The sequence below is a fragment of the Pieris rapae genome, chromosome 2, assembly GCF_905147795.1.
Source record: "Pieris rapae chromosome 2, ilPieRapa1.1, whole genome shotgun sequence".
Taxonomy (NCBI): domain Eukaryota; kingdom Metazoa; phylum Arthropoda; class Insecta; order Lepidoptera; family Pieridae; genus Pieris; species Pieris rapae.
Genome location: NC_059510.1, coordinates 10,712,251 through 10,730,509, shown reverse-complemented (window position 1 = coordinate 10,730,509; position 18,259 = coordinate 10,712,251). Strand labels below are relative to the sequence as shown.

At 34.4% G+C, this 18,259-nt stretch overlaps 1 protein-coding gene across 1 annotated transcript; it reads left to right on the top strand.

Moving 5' to 3' along the window:
* The first annotated feature begins 1,467 nt into the window (after nucleotides 1-1,467).
* LOC111001559 (chymotrypsin-2-like) lies at nucleotides 1,468-17,748 on the top strand. Its single transcript, XM_045632758.1, has 5 exons — nucleotides 1,468-1,532; nucleotides 1,874-2,060; nucleotides 2,220-2,469; nucleotides 16,719-16,883; nucleotides 17,593-17,748. The coding sequence occupies exons 1-5, from the start codon at nucleotides 1,484-1,486 to the stop codon at nucleotides 17,746-17,748; spliced, it is 807 nt and encodes a 268-aa protein (XP_045488714.1). The 5' UTR covers nucleotides 1,468-1,483.
* Nucleotides 17,749-18,259: the final 511 nt, after the last annotated feature.

The following is an 18,259-nucleotide window of genomic DNA, read 5'->3' as shown; positions in this document are numbered from 1 at the left end:
CGGGGCGTTTCGGGGGCGATGTTTAAATTGCTTTAACGACACAACAACACTAAAGCAATTCAGCATATATATTCTATACTGTTCATATTTCATCATTTTATTAGTATGTAATTCGTACTTAAATATAATTTCCAAAAAACACAATTTATGAAATCGGCCATCCAGGTACTAACTTTAATCCGTGAATAAAGTGTTTTCTTTAAATAAGCTTATATTTCCTCTATCCTTCCAGTTTTTGTTTAGAATTCAAGTCCCTCAGGCTTAAATTTACTGACATTGTTTGGTTTTTTTTAAACTTTAATTGACAATAAGCAGCAAATTTACAAATAAAGTTTATTTTTTTATTTAAACAAAATATACTACTTAATAAAAAGAATTTTAAGAATAATCTAAAGAGTAAATATTAAAGTTACTAACTGGATAAACCTTGAAGCTATCATACACAGTTTTGTCAGTTTATTATTTGAAAGATCAAAGAAAAATATCAATAAATAATTTTCTTTTCAGAAACAGGGAAGATAATAAAACAACTAAAAGTATCAACAGAAACCACCAATGGGCAAGTTGTAATAGAGTCTTAGGCCTTAGCTTTTAATTAATTCAAGTGTTATATTATGTGAATTTGATAATGAGGGATGAAGTATTTTGTGAATAAGGGAGTATGAAATAGTGGTTGATTAAGTTATTTTACCTCAAGAACAGAAAACAGTAACTCTAACTATGACCCTTCAAATTTTATGTTAATCAGTACAGTAGTTTTTATGTGAATTATTATTAAAAGATTAAGATTTATAAAAAAAAATGTATTTGTAGAATTATACCTATCATAACAATATTGTACATTAATACTATTATTATTTACAATTGTGGCAAGAATCTATCGCAATTTTTCAATAGCCCAGAATGTCTTGAATGTATCTTATTGGAGTACTTTTTTATGTTATGTATCAAATGCATTGTACGGATCCTAGGTCATCGGGTGCTTAAAATAATAGAAGATTTTTGTCTTACTTTATATTCATCACTTACTTATAACAATAGAATATGAGCGAATTAATAGAATGTTAATTGCTATACAATTTAACAGTCGAAGAGAGTACCTACGTCTGGCTATGCTTTCGGGGTGTAACTCCAACGACTTAGGAAATCGTCATGCTTATAAGTGATCAAAATGGCACGTACATACAAAGGAAATCATCAAGTAAAAGACTCATCACTCATCTCCCCGTAAAAGAATGTTGTTACTTACTAATATAACCAATGAAAATAACGTTGAGTAATTTGTTACTCAACGTTATTTCATTGGTAATATTCATACAAAACAATAATAATTAGCAATATCATTCAGCACCAATACTAATTAAGTTTTCTTTAAATAATTTCCGTCTTTTACATAATTTTCCATTAAATTATGTATATTTTCTAGTATAAATATAAAGTAGAAAATGAGAAATTTCAAAGCAAGGAAGCCACTGCAAGGAAAATGTTTTTCCATTTTGGAATATTACTTCTTCTGTCCCAAGGACTCCTTGGTAAGATAAGTTTTGTTTAATTATATTAGACCCAGTTCTGTGTAGTCTTATGAAGAATACAAACACGCTCGAACGGCAAATAAGATTCAAATACATAAGAGCTGAATTTTGGTGTAAAATAATGCAATATTCTTATAATTTTTTAACTGATGATGTGACTGTTTCCAAATAATTTTAATCTTTATGAAAATTATTTTATTTCGCACCATCTGGACCGTCCTTTGAATTCAATGAATTCCTTCCTTCTTTGGTTTGGGCAATATAATAATTGTTATGCCGTACCCCGGGCATAGTATATTAAGCATGAAAATGTAGCGGAATAAAATAAACAACGTTTACAGGCGAAGGGAACGTTTCGGAAGCTATAGATGGAGACAGTCGAATTATAGGTGGCAAAGATGCCTCTCCAGGCATGGCTAACTACCAAGTTTCAATTCGTGGTCATAGAAGACACCAAGAATGGCATAGTTGCGGAGGGTCTATTATAAACGAAGAGTATGTGTTAACAGCCGCTCATTGCGTTTTTAAGTGAGTAGGTATATTATTTGTCAAAAGTTTTCCATCCCTAATTACCTCCATTATTAATAATTACTGACATACGGGAATTTATTCAACAAATTTATTTTAATGAGTCATAATGAACTTTAATGATACTTTATTGATTTAATTTTTTTTATTTATTTTTAGGAAAAACAAGAACGATATGTCAGTAGTCGTTGGCAGTCATACGATCAATAAAGGCGGCGACCGATACCAGATTAAGAAATTGATCCCTCATGCGAAGTATTCTAAGCCGGTTGTAAAGAATGACATAGGTCTCATACAGATCGAAGGCAAATTCAAATACAACGATAAGGTTCAACCCATTGAGTTGTTAAAAGAAATGGCACCCATTGGAAAGAAATGTCTCTTCACTGGCTGGGGATATGACAACCTTGTGAGTAAATTATTATATTAGATTAACTAAATGTTTTAAGAAATTTATCAGTGTTCCTGGTTCCACGGGGTGCTTTAAATATAGAGAATTTAATTTTTGCTCTAAATTAAAAATCTCGCGTACAATAGTAGAAGAAAAGCAATATAATGTAATGTTAGTTGCTATGAAACGAATGAATGCAATGTAATAGTTGAAGAGAGTGCCTACGTCTGAATCTGTGTGTGATTGTACTCAACACTGGCAGAACCTACTTTCATTTTCATACAGCACACAACATATAATAAAAACCGATAAAGCAAATTTATCTTCGAAGATCTTAAATATTCCGCTAGTTTTTTTATCTCCAACGACTTCTATCACACCTCAGATACCCCTGGCACCATTTAGGCCTTAAGAATTAAAATCTTTCACATCAAAATTCATATTTTAATTTCAAAAGAAAGATGCTACGGGTCCCATTTTATATTTTAAACTAGGTTCAGCTACAGGTTTGGATAAAATCTCACCTCTCAATAATTCTGTGGTTGATGCACGCGACCAACTTTTTAATTAGATCACTAAATTATTCAACTTTACGTAATAACTTCTTCTTGTCGGCGCGAACCTCATTTCCCTCACTAAAAATGACGTAGGGGTGAGACCAATTACTGTTGGATTAACACTAAAACGTGTGCCCTTAAATTTCTGTTCATCATATTTTACCATAATTAAATTCGGAATTTGAACCTGTGCAGTTAGGCTTTGGTGTAAAAGAAGCGTGTGAGGCTGCCGTCCATTTCTTAACTTACGGACAGCCTGACATGTTGCTCAAAATCGACGTTAAAAATGTGTTTTCGTGTTTTCGATTCGGTAAATAAATAAAGATTCTATTCTATACCCTATACCACTGACAGACACATTCTTTTCAGTAACGGTACTAATGGTGAAACTCTTGCAATGCAATTATCAGTTTGTTGTTTAAATTCTGATTCAACCTATGGTATTTGGACGAAAATTCAAATCCTAGGAGATGATGTGGATTCTGTGTTTTCGGGCCTTTTGTAACCAAAAATATTTTTTTATAAATAACTGCGACTTAAATTTAAATGTCGTAAAACATATATTTAATATTTTTGCTCCAAATATATAGTTAACGATAATTCCCTTTAAATTCTGCTAACCGTCTCCTCGAAATAAGTCCTCATTTTTTTTATTTTTTTTTTAGTACTTTATGTATATATTATTGAAGGATTATGGGTCGTTTATCAAAGAAACGATAGTAATTAGCACAAATATAACTTTTATTTGGTAATAAGATGAATGACAGCAAGAACACTTAGTTACAACCAATCTTCATATATAGTGTTGCCACCTAGTTAAATTTTCAAAAACTATTTTACTTAAATTGCTCAATACTCCCACTAAAATTTAAACTAGGTACAAATATAAAAAAAAATAAACTCCTACTGAAATTAGAGTTGTGAAAAGAAAAACAAAATGTGATCTCTTAAATAGATAAAAGCTTGAGTTGGTAACGCTTTAGTTAACATATCTGCTAATTGACTGTTACTAGGAATATAATTTAGTTTAATTACACCCAACTCAACCTTTTCCCTTATAAAATTAAATTTCACATCTATGTGTTTGGTTTTCTTATGATAAACAGGATTGCTAATTAACTTAATTGCACTCTGATTATCAACATACAATGGAACAGATGTAATATTTTCACCTAAATCTAATAATAATTGCTGTAACCATAATATCTCTTTTGCAGCTTCACAAGCAGCTACAAATTCTGCTTCAGTTGTGGAGAGAGCAGTAGTCTTCTGTTTCTGGCTACACCATGTTATAGGTCCCCCATTCATATTAAAAATATAACCTGTAGTAGACTTACGCGTATCTACATCACCTGCAAAATCTGAATCCGAATAGCCAGTGAGATCACTACTTTCTCCATAACATATACATTAATCTTTAGTATTTATTAGGTATCTAATAACACGTTTAATGGCATTTACATGTTGTTGACTTGGATCGTTTACATATCTACTCAAAACATTTACAGCAAAAGAAATGTCAGGCCTTGAAACAGAGCTCAAAAATAACAAGGACCCTATAGCTTCTCTGTATGGAAAATTAATAATATTTTCATCCATTTTCTTTGAAATAACAACATCTACATCTGCAGGGGTACTGGCAGGATTTAAATCACTCATACAAAACTTCTCTATTAATTTTTCAATGTAATCTCTTTGATAAATACAGATACAATTATTTACTCTCTCTATTTCCATTCCCACAAAATATTTCAATTTTAATTCTTTTATTTTAAATGTTTGTTTCAAATATTCTATAACTCTTTTAATCATTGAGGAACTGGAAGAGACTACAAGTGCATCATCAACATAAATTATTATGAATACTTTCATCCATTGAAAATACCTACATAAACACAACTGTCAGCCTGAGATTGCACAAAACCATATTTTATTAAAAACTCAGTGAATCTTCTATTCCAACAACGAGACGCCTGTTTAAGTCCATACAGTGATTTATTAAGTTTTAGGATACAATCATTTTTAAATGAAATTCCTTCTGGTACTTCTATAAAAATATTCTCTTCCAAATACCCGTTCAAAAAAGCAGTCTTTACATCAAACTGTTGAATTTCTAAATTATATTTAGCTGCAATAGAAAGGATAATTCTTATAGAGTCATATCTCGTTGTTGGAGAGAATATTTCTTGATAGTCAATATCTTTTATTTGATTAAATCCGCGTGCACATAAACGAGCTTTAAACCATTTTACCTGATCATTTTCATTCTTTTTTATAGCAAAAACCCACTTTGTAGTAAGCGTACGTTGACCAGATTCTTCATCAATAGCTTTCAACCAGTCGTTTCTTTGTGGACTTTTCATCGCTTCAGCATACGTTTGTGGCAGTGACAGTTCAATTAGGTTTGCTTCAAAACGTTTATTAATCCTTGGTCTCAAATTTATGTTGCTTTGAATTAAATCATCATCTAATTCTTGATAAGGTTCATATGTAGGGTCATTACTATTACAACTCAACATGCTATCTTCATTCTCTGATGATGAAGTTTCCACAAGAGTATCCTCTACATTTGTTTCTTGCATTTGATTTTGTTGTCCTAATGTCTTCACTTCATCGTCAATGTATATTTGTGTAATATTCTTCCTTATCTCTGGAACATTATGTTCTTCAAAAATTACATTTCTTGATATTTTAACCTTTTTGGTTTCTGGATTGAACATCCTGTAATTGTTATTATCATACCCAATTAGTATCATTTTCTCACTCTTTTTGTCAAGTTTAGTTCTTAGCTGATTAGGAATATGGACATATCCAATACTTCCAAACACCTTCACATGGCCTATATGAGGTTTGATGCCGTTCCATAATTCAAATGGTGTTTTCTTAGGAGTTTGGCTGGAGGAAGTCCGGTTTAATAAATATACTGCACAATTCACAGCCTCAGCCCATAATTCCAGTGACACATCCCTCGCGTACAACATTGAACGTGCACTCTCCACAATGGTACGGTTCTCTCTTTCAGCACGCCCATTTTGTTCTGGTGTATATGGCGCAGTACACTCATGAATTATACCTTCTTTGCTGAGATAGTCATTGAAGGTTTTATTCACATACTCTCTTCCATTATCAGTATGCAATATTCTGACACTATGCATGTACTTATTTTTGATCATAGCATTGTATTTCATGAATATGTCCATCACATCACTTTTATGTTTGACAAAATATACATGCCTGTAACTTGTAGCAGCATCCTTAAATAATATAAAGTATCTCATACCTTGGATAGATGTATGACTCATAGGTCCACAGACATCACTATATACAAGGTCACCTGGCTGTAGTTCTCCTCGTATAGATTTGTGAAATGGAAATCTGCACTGCTTTCCATATGCACATGCTTCACAAACAAAATCAGTTTTATCACTGTTATTCAGTTTCAAGCCTTCTACCACATTATCAGCACTCATACTCTTGATTTGTTTTAGGTTAACATGTCCCAGTCTTTCATGCCACATTTTAATGTTATTTTCATCACTTTGAACTAAGTTACAGGTATCTGAGACCACAGCTTTAATTTTCAATTCGTATAAATTATTTTCTGTTATTGTTGCACACATTACCAAGTCATTGCCTTTGTAAATGAATGCACCAGAGTCTTTCTTGATAATGATATAGGATTTACGCATTATCACACCTTCTGAGAACAGATTTCGTCGCAAATTCGGAACATACAATACATCATGTAGTTCACTGTTCTCCCACTGTCCATTGACACATCTCTTTATTAACACCTTGCCAATGCCAGCCACTTCCACTGATTGTTTGTTTCCTAATGTCAATGATTTCTGGTTACATTCCAATAGTTCTACAAAGAACTCCTTTCTATAGGTCATATGTGCAGAGGCACCACTGTCTAAAATCCACACATTGTCTTCAGCTTCATGGAATTTGGTTTCTACATTAAACGCTAACAAGTCTGCACCTTCCTGTTGAGGTTTTCTATACTTGGATTTCTTTGGAGCACGACATTCTCGAGAAAAATGTCCTCGTTTCCCACAATTATAACATTCAAATCTGTGTTTACTGTTTTTATTTTGATTTGAATTACTAGCATTTCTATTCAGCTCACTTTGTTTTGGGCTATTTTTCCATTCTTTCTTAGCCACAAGAAGAGCGGTTTCTTGTTCTTCTTCACACTGTAAACTAGCTTCTTCATCTAACAAACGAGCAGTGAGATTGACAAGAGTCTGTTGCTCTGGATCCAAAGACATCCACGCTTGACGGAGTGATCTATACTTATGAGGCAGTGTTTTCATGTATCACAGCCATTTCACTAATACTTTCGCCACTTTCTTTTAACTGCTTGGCCAATGATTCCACTTTAGAAATGTGTTGAGCTACACTGTCATTTGTAGACATTTTATACTGATAAAACTTTTCATGGATCAACATTTTACATAATTCACTCTTCTGTTCGTATATTGATTCAAGTTTTGTCATTATTTCCTTAGCAGTTTCACAATTTTCTATTAAAGTTATTTGTTTGAAGTCCATCGAAGATGTTATAATAAACATGGCCATGCCATCATTCTTTGTCCATTCAACATTATTTCCAGCCGGTTTAGGCACTGAAATATCAATCCCTTTTGCTTTTAGGGCACACTTTATCTGGAATTTCCATTGCCTAAAGTTATTTCCATCAAATTTTTCTAAGTTTATTGACCGCATTGAATCCATTTTGAGGTTATTTTGTCAATTTCTTCACAATACGATTGTAACTTTTTCTTTGCTATTTTTCTTAAAACTTTCAATTGCAGAATCTACTGGGCCCATAACCTGAAGGATTATGGGTCGTTTATCAAAGAAACGATAGTAATTAGCACAAATATAACTTTTATTTGGTAATAAGATGAATGACAGCAAGAACACTTAGTTACAACCAATCTTCATATATAGTGTTGCCACCTAGTTAAATTTTCAAAAACTATTTTACTTAAATTGCTCAATAATTATGAATAAACACAGTTCGTAAAATGACTCTACTTCAAACTCTCTGCATTTTGAGTGAATTATTGATATTGTCGAGAGGTGTCATTATTTAACATCATTATTACAGAGACATAAAACTGTACCAAACAATCTTCAAATGTTGGAGTACGTAACAATAAGCAATGACGACTGCACTAAACAATTAAAACGCTCGCCTTACCCGAAATTGTTACCCATAGACGCCGGACAACTCTGCGCTAAGCGCCCGAACCACAAAGGTGCATGCTATGTAAGTAATCAGGATTTATCCAATGGTTTTAAATATAAGTTCACATCAATCATCATATGGCTCTTCTGGATTATTGTTGTTGTAAGCCAATAAGTATTCATTAAGAACACATTCCTGTATATCAAAACTTTTAAATGTTATTATTTCTCATGCAGGGTGATTCTGGTGGTCCTCTCGTCATTCAGGACGAGAAGAACAAAACTGTTCAAATAGGAGTCGTGTCCTGGGTAGTTCCCTGCGCCTACAACTATCCTGATGTGTTTAATTCAGTCCACGGTTTCTACAATTGGATACAGAGCAATATTAAATAAATTACTTTTTAAAATTCAAGTTAGTTACATCTATTTGCAATAATAATAAAATAATATCACATATATATATATATATATAATATCATATATATATTAATATAGATATTCAAATTCAGAAACATTTATGCATTTAGGATAGGTATCTATACATTGTACTTTTATGAAAGTCAATAAAGAATTAAATTTTAAATGCTTTTCATTTTGCATTTACTGCCAGTTATCAAATCAAAGGGCGTAGAACGGACGAGTGAACTGGCAATAAATTCTTCTCGCGAAAAACTAGTCTCTTTAATCGAGAACTTTTATTTATATTTACAACTAGGAGCTACAAACATTACACCACGTTCCACATGACATCTTTATATAATTAATACTTAATTAATGTTAAAAATAAAAAAAGAGTGTGTGTACTTATGTACACGCGTTAGAAGTTATACTTCTTTGGCGTATGAAAAATAATTATTATTAATTATTATATTATATTATTCATTCAATTTATAATAAATAATAAAAGTTAATATTTAAATTTGATGTTCGCTTTTACTTTTTGTCACAAATTTTTCAATTAATGTTTTATTAAATTTATATATAGTAAGAAATTAACAAATAAAATTACTAAACATAACCAAATTAGATTACACAACGAATAACCACAAATTCAACAACAATAGTAACGTCCTACATCTAATGCGAGCGTCGAAGAAGTCCGCCCGACCATACAGCGCGCCGTGCTTATATAGCCTGAAAACCAGTTTAGTCCAGTATACCCCACTGCTACACGTCACTTGACTTTTTACAGCTTATTCGGCCTCTCCTGACGACGGTGCGTCCTCGCCCGTGTGATGATAGGCAGGTTGGCATGTTGAAACTTGACCTGCTGATGACTCTTGTATCACGTGCGGTGGTTGTGGTGAAGGACTATCGTCATCATCAGCGCCACCTAAAAATGACATGATTTTTGTTATTATAACGTTAAATTAACATAACTTCATCGAAAGTAAGAGCGCATCCATTACTCTCGACACAACATTAGTTCATTTTTTTTTTTTACTTGGCAAGAGCGTCTCCATTGCTATCAACAGTAAGAGTGACTCCATTACTGTACATCACACTAAGCAAGAGCGTCTCCATTGCTTTCAACAGTAAGAGTGACTCCATTACTGTACATCACACTAAGCAAGAGCGTCTCCATTGCTTTCAACAGTAAGAGTGACTCCATTACTGTACATCACACTAAGCAAGAGCGACTCCATTGCTTTAACAGTAAGAGCGACTCCATTACTGTACATCACACTAAGCAAGAGCGACTCCATTGCTTTAACAGTAAGAGTGACTCCATTACTGTACATCACACTAAGCAAGAGCGACTCCATTGCTTTAACAGTAAGAGCGACTCCATTACTGTACATCACACTAAGCAAGAGCGAATCCATTGCTATTGATAGTAAGAGCGACTCCATTACTATCACACAAAACTCCCGCAGGTCTTTACCAAAATAGGTACTACCTATATGATAAGCAGTCCTAATAAAATTACAGTTCTCACAAACATTTATCAACATACATAAGTTTTGAAAAGGCAAGTAAAAATTACTTACTCTCAAAGAATGCGGCACACACATCAGGGGTCCATTCCCCGCGCCAGGGCAACATGTATTCCGCGGCAGCTTTACCATAAGAACCAGCGACTAATTTTAGTTCATATCTGTCCTGCGACAACGTCGCTAAAACCACATATGGTCCGCGCATACAGGAGTCTAGCTTACCAACAGCTTGGCACAAATGCAAAATCGCCGCCATTGAAATGCACACCCTTGCGAGTCAACCTCGCAATGCACGATGTCTTCATATCTTGACCATTGCTAATGACTCGGCATAGATACTCGATCTCCGTAGTCTGAAAGTTACATTTTTTTTTAATTAATGAAAAAGCCTGCCTGGGTCCCTTACCCTTACCCCCATCTCTGACACATCATGTAATGTACCTAAACCCTCTTCTATTGTTTTACTAGGTAATAATACGTCATATACACAATTACAACACACAAGGGCTCTGCCTGAATCTATGTAAAATCGTAACGTATTTGATATAATTCGTTGATATACAACCTGTGCATTGCCTAATTCTTATGGCATCTTTATGTACTCATAGTGACCCTCAGGTGTTACGAATCTCGGGAGTGGTGTCGATGTTTTTTATTTAATTTTATCTGGTGAAAGCCAGTAGCCATATCAAGGTAAATATAATAGGTAGCTTTACCTAGCCAAACAATATGGTCCTCAATTAACGGAAGCGGGTATTTTAACTGTCTTTGAGTTTTAAGTTTAAAGTCGACACAAAGCCTATCTAAATCGCTTTTTTTCTTTACAAATCTCTATCTCTAATTATTTATTGATTTAACACATCTTTTATGATATCTCTAACGCGTAATTTTTCATCATACGACATTTTATAAGGGCGGTAAACTATAACTAATTTAGCCTACCGCTCGACTCGGAACGCTGTCGAACAAAACAGTCCTCCGTTTCATGTCCTACCTTCTTACAAAATGTGCAAATAATTTTGATATTAGAAAACTGCCTTTTTTCTAAACTTGAATTGTTTGTAGATTGAGTCTCTGGTGCGGTTTCATACTTAGTTTTTTTTTTAGGACACAAAATTTGTATATGACCAATTTCCCCAGATGAAAAACAGTTAATATTAGACTGATAATTATCTCGTTTTCGGGAATTATCTCGCAAATTTGGCCTTTTAACGTGATTTTGTATTATAGAGCGCGGTTCTAGGGGCTTGGTATAAAATGAGAGGATTTTAAATAAGCCTACCGATGATAAATTAGCACTAGTCGCGGCGGCGCGAACTTGTGGGTCCTTAATACCCCAAATAACTACTGCGACAATTAACTCTTCACTCATTCCTCGTACAACACGCAATACGTGAGATAACTATCAGAGTCTGTTGTCATTACGTCGAATAAAATATTTGCTAAGTCTACTCGCTACGGAAAAAGCTATTTAAATTCTCTCAACTATGATCATTACTAAGCCACTCATTTAGCCACACTTTAGCATCCCCTTTCAAACAATATCCAATCAGAGATAAGCACTCACGGTCATCCCAATAATTAGACAACCGCGCAGAGTCTTCCTCCTCACACCATATATCGAAATATTTGAAAGACGGATCAAAATTTGAAATATAAATGGAGTTAGATCTTACCAGAATTGTGCTCAACGCACTTACTAGTTTGTCGGTCACCTGATTAAGTACCAGATCAGTGCTTGACTCGCATGCGCTGCTTGAACTTGGCACCGGAGCGTTTTCAGTACCATTGTGCGAACCGTCAGTACCAGGTGGTAACGAGTGTCGCTTAAGGAAGAAAGCAGCAAATCCGATGGTGTTGCGCATGTCGGTGCAAAGGGCCGACCCCCTCGCGGTGGTGTTGCTGAGCACAGTTGTGGTGACACCACTGGTGGACATAGCTCAGTCGCTTGCGTCGGTTGACGGTTTAATATCGACTGTAACGTTTCTTCAAGCCCAGAGACGGGCACACCGTCTTATTTTACGTGTTCGCCGCCTACCCTCCATTATTTTTACTAAACGTATAACACTCGCGTTTCAAACTGACTAAAATAAAACCACGTGGGTGTTAATTTAAACTAATCAGAAATGAGAACGAATCCCACTACTGAAGTAAGAAATTAACAAATAAAATGACTAAACATAACCAAATTAGATTACACAACGAACAATATTTAGTAAGAATTATTAATAATAATTTTGTCAATTATATTACTAAATAATACATACGGATAATTAACCTCAATTGTATTGAAGCACCTAGGAAAGTTGATGAGCACGGTTTTTTCACAAATATTTTCTAATATTAATTAGTATTGATTTAAATATTCAATTTAAATCACTTCTGATGATAATTCAGACGCACATATAAAATTCGCACTTGTATAAAGAAAACACGTGTTTTAAATGTAGAAACTCACTGAACAGAGGCGGCGTGCGTGCCAACATGCGCTAACTTCATTCTTATAATTTTGTGTCACGGTGCGCGTGCATCGTAAACGGTCACTCTCATCAATTTCGTGCCTAAAGAAGTATAACTTCAGCAAAGATGTGTCCTAAATATCAGTAGTAGGTAGATATGGTAGAAATTTAAGCATGCACTTAGATTCTTGTGGGAACAACACTCAAATTCACAGTCGAAATAACTGGTCTAATGTCGATTTTGGCCTCGTCAATAAGTAAATATTTCTTGCAAGCGAAATTGCCTCTAAGGACTACGGGGGGGGTATGTATGTATGTTTCTTTCTTCTTCCTAAACAGCTCTTTTAGAGTATAGAGATGTAATTGGCCACTCGGTTATTCCAATTCTAACCAATTGATGAAAATTTATAATGAGGACAGAGAGTACTTAGGTGATTGGATGGCGTGAACAGTTGTCCCATGCGCCTACGTCACCAGTCAGTCTTATACCGACACCCGAACGTAGCGGATGTGTATAGGATGATTATATAGGTGTTGTGGTGTTGGTGAGCCGTAAAACAGTCCAAGAAGATGGACATTACAATGATAAAATATATATTGGACTTATGTCCAAACATGTATGCATTGTAATCATTATTTTAAATTAACTATATTTCTGTACACCCTCAATACTTTAAAAAAGGTGTCTAGTAGTGGATGGCGCAAGCACTTCTACGAACTACATAGCGCTACGAACTGCGTCACACAGTAACAATATAATCAAAATCTATTAAATTTAATACATGTTTAAAGTTACTACGCCTAAATTATTTGATGATTCCAGTGCTTCAGTGATTATCATACTAAGTTGACTATAAAAACAAAAGAAACGCCAGCGAGTTCCATTTGTTTTTGCATGTGCATGCATGCAAAATGCATTTGAATTTGGAATGTCTCACAAGACAATGTGAGCCGAACGCACAGCAAAAAAGTTATATTTCCGGCATGGGTAATAATTGCCCTGAACGTACAGTCTCTCCCGGCAGGTATGCGCTTTACGTTTTGTTTTAATAACACCATAAATTATACCAAAATACCCTCATCAAAAAATTTTTACCTTCGTTTCTACAAATTTCCAAGGAACTTCTTTTGCACCCTTTCAATCATATTCCCATAATACCTTTCATAGCCACACCCTAGTGGCAGTGTCCGACAGAACAACTGAATTTCGTAAGACAAACCCTAATCTCCTAAATGCAGCATCCGTAATCGTGATTGCCACCACTGCCAGCTTTTAATTAAAATGCCTTGGCGCACGTTGAGGCGTGACAAGACCCGTCATGCCGCGAAAGCGCCGGCCCAAGTAAACGTAATCCCTGGGCTCAGCTCCCCGTAAAAGGATAGATGAAGTTGGCGTTAAAGCAACAACTACTATATCGAATGAAATAACATTGAGTAACAAACAAACACTAAGCACCAATACTAATTAGGTTGTCTTCAAATAATTTCCGTATTTTGCATAATTTTCCATTAAATTATGTGTATTTTCTTGTATAAATATAAAGTAAAAAATGAGAAATTTCAAAGCAAGGAAGGGACTGCAAGGAAAATGTTTCTCCATTTTGGAATACTACTTCTTCTGTCCCAAGGACTCCTTGGTAAGATAAATTTTATTTTATTAATAAACACCCAGTTCAGTGTAGTCTCACGAAGGATACAAACACGATTAGAATGGTAAATAAGAGTCAAATATATTAGGGCTTCATTTTGTTGTAAAATAATGCACTATTCTCAATATTTTTAACTGATGATGTAACTATGTATTTCCAAATAATTTAAATCTTTATGAGAATTATTAAATTTGACACCATCTGGACCATCCTTTGAATTCAATGAATTCTGTCTTTCTTTGGTTTCCGTAATAAAATAATTGTTATGCCGTGCCCCGGGCATAGTATATTATGCATGAAAATGTAGCGGAATAAAAAAAAACAACGTTTACAGGCGAAGGGGACGTTTCGGAAGCTATAGATGGAGACAGCCGAATTATAGGTGGCAAAGATGCCACTCCAGGCATGGCTAACTACCAAGTTTCAATTCGTGATCATACAGGATACCGAGAATGGCACAGTTGCGGAGGTTCCATTATAAATGAAGAGTACGTGTTAACAGCCGCTCATTGCATTTTTGAGTGAGTACATTTTTCGACAAAAGCTTTCCATCCCTGATAACCTTCATTTTTAATAATTATTGACATCATTCAGTTACGATGAATTTTAATGATAGTTTATTGATTTAAACATTTTTTTAGGAAAAACATAAAAGACATGTCTATAGTCGTTGGCAGTCATACGATCAATAAAGGCGGCGACCGATACAAGATTAAGAAATTGATCCCTCATGCGAAGTATGCTGAGCCGGTTTTAAAGAATGACATAGGCGTCGTACAGATAGAAGGCAAATTCAAATATAACGATAAGGTTCAACCCATTGAGTTGTTAAAGGAAATGGCACCCATTGGAAAAAAATGTCTCTTTACTGGCTGGGGATATGATGACCTTGTGAGTAGATTATTTAATTAGATTTACTAAATGTTTTAAGAAATTTATCAGTGTTCCTGGTTCAACGGGGTGCTTAAAATAATAGACGATTTTATTTTTGCTCTAAATTAACAACTCGCGTACAACAGTAGAATATAAGCAAAATAATCAAATGTTGAAACGAATGAATGCAATGTTATACTTGAAGAGAGTGCCTACGTCTGGCTACTAGTCCTTGGCAATCACATGATCAATAAAGGTGGCCACGGATACAAGATTAAAAAATTATTTTATTTATAAGAATTGTGAAAGGCAGTGCAAGAAGTCATTCAAATTCACGCAATCCAAGCGATTGTACTCAACACTGGCAGAACCTACTTTCATGTTCATACAGCACACAACATGTAATAAAAACTGACAAACCAAATTTATCTTCGAAGAACTTAAATATGTCGCTTTTGATCTCCAACGACGTGCTGTCACCCTTCAGACTTACGGACAAAAATCTTCCACGTCCAGTAAATTTCTATTTTAATTTCAAAAGAAAGATGCTACGGGTTCCATTTTATCTTGTAAACTAGGTTCAGCTATACAGGTTTGGATAGAATCTCATCTCTCTCACTCATTCTGTGGTTGATGCAGGCGAGCAACTTTTAAATTAGAACACTAAATTATTCAACTTCAATAATAATTAATATCACTCTAGAAGTTGTTCTCATTCTTTTCGGCGCGAACCTCATTGCCCTCACCAAAAATGGCGTAGGGGTGAGACCAATTGCTGTTGGATTAACACTACGTCGTGTGCTCTTAAATTGCTGTTCGTCATATTTTACCATAATTAAATTCGGAATTTGAACCTGTGCAGTTAGGCTTTGGTGTAAAAGGAGCGTGTGAGGCTACCGTCCATTTCTTAACTTACGGACAGCCTGAAGTTTTGCTTAAAATCGATGTTAAAAATGCTTTCAATTCGGTAAATAAATAAAGCCGGGTATTCAGCTGACAGAAATAAAACAACATAATATATCAAAAATATACAATATTTTCTTGTCAGTTACGCTGACCCAATAACGGGTGATCCTCTTGAGAATGCAATTATCAGTTTGTTGCTTAAATTCTGATTCAACTTTTGGTATTTAGACGACGGAATCCTAGGAGATGATGACGTGGTTACTGTGTTTTCGGGCCTTTTTTAACCAAAATTAAATTTTACGGCATTTGTGCTTAATTTGAGCTAATGCGAACTTTTTATAAATAACGGCGACTTAAATTTAAATGTCGTAACACAAATATTTAAATATTTTGGCTCTAAATATTGAAATAGTTAACAATAATTCCCTTTACCGATTATCCAATTTTTTTTGGAATCACCAGGGATTCGCAAAATTTCCAGTGTCGCTTTCCCTGACTATTGACTGACAAAGAAGGAACGCTGCAAGTATCTTCGGAACCTTGTTTAAAGGGACTCCTTTTAATGAAATATTTTGTTATATATTTTAAGGTTACCTATTTTTCTTTGTTATATTAATTTATGTTAGCTGAATGGATAACAAAAGGACATTCGCGACAGGTGTCATCATTTTAACATCATTATTACAGAGAGAGGAAACTGTACCTAACGATCTTCAAATGTTGGAGTACGTAACAATAAGCAATGACGACTGCACTAAACAATTAAAACGCTCGCCTTACCCGAAATTGGTGCCCATAGACAAGCCCGAACAACTCTGCGCTAAGCGCCCGAACCACAAAGGTGCATGCTATGTAAGTAATCAAATGTACTACAACATTTGTAATAGATGATAGTTTCACGTTACAATCAGGATTTATCAAATGGTTTTAAATATAAGGTCACATCAATCATAGCGAAGTAAAAACATCGTGAGGGAATTATGATTTCTTATACTGATGGAAAAAGACTGATCATCACACACCTTTGAAAACATTTTTTTAGAGATTAAGAAAAAAAAGAAAAAGTATTTTAGAGATATCCTTATTCGTGCACAGAAATATACATATTTTTAAGTCCAATGTAGAAGTCGAAGTAAGAAGTAGTCATGGGGAGAAATTGGCTATGCCAAAAATCAATCTGGAACTGTTTCGGAAAAACACCTTTTGTATGGCAATTAAAGTTTACAATAAATTACCGAAAGAATTAAAAGATCTTCCGACTAGAGTCTTTAAAAAGCGACTTAGTGCAAGGTAAATTTGCGCGCCACTGTGTGTGGCAGAATATGCGAACGACTTACGATTGTACCACCTTAACATTTTGTACCATATTCTTGCAATAAATAAATTATTATTATTATTAACAAATGAGCAAATTTTGATCTGAGACCGATCGCCACAATCACACACTTCTGGATTGTTGTTGTAAGGCAAGCAGATCATAAGTACTCATTAAAAATATACAAAAATATATAAATACATTCCTGTAAGTCAAAACATTTAAATGTTATTATTTCTCATGCAGGGTGATTCTGGTGGTCCTCTCGTCATTCAGGAAGAGAAGAACAAAACTGTTCAAATAGGAGTCGTGTCCTGGGTAGTTCCCTGCGCCAAAGACTTTCCTGATATATTTGCTTCAGTCCATGGTTACTACGATTGGATACAGAGCAAAATTAAATGAATTTTTGAATAATTCAAAACATCTGATCAAAATAAATATCATTTGAAATAAAAGTATATTTTATTTGTGCAATATTCAAATTCAAATTCAGAAACATTTATGCATTTAGGTTAGATATCTACACATTGTACATTTATGAACGTCAATAAAGAATTACATTTTAAATGCTTTTCATTTTACATTGAGAGTGTATTAAATAAAATTCCCTAAAATAAAACATCAGTTTGGTGAATGTAACTTGAGATGGGAGTTCCTGAACACCTCGTAGCTTTTATACAGAATTTGTACTTCGAAAACCGTTCCTTCATCAGGATGGGCACTGAATACTCCAATATGTTCCAAACAAAAAAAGGTGTGAGACAGGGTTGTATTCTGTCACCCGCACTATTTAACATATATGGAGAGTACGTTATTCGGAAGACAATGGACAATTAGAAGAAAGGTTTTCCAGTAGGTGGAAAGAGAATAGCAAACTTACGATATGCCGACTACACCGTTCTTCTGGCAACAT

Excerpts from the sequence above, each read along its gene's own strand:
- LOC111001559 (XM_045632758.1), top strand. The coding sequence starts at position 1,484 with ATGTTTTTCCATTTTGGAATATTACTTCTTCTGTCCCAAGGACTCCTT. Across the intron at positions 2,470-16,718 it reads GCTGGGGATATGACAACCTT|AGAGAGGAAACTGTACCTAA; the intron begins GTGAGTAAATTA and ends TCATTATTACAG. Across the intron at positions 16,884-17,592 it reads ACCACAAAGGTGCATGCTAT|GGTGATTCTGGTGGTCCTCT; the intron begins GTAAGTAATCAA and ends TTTCTCATGCAG.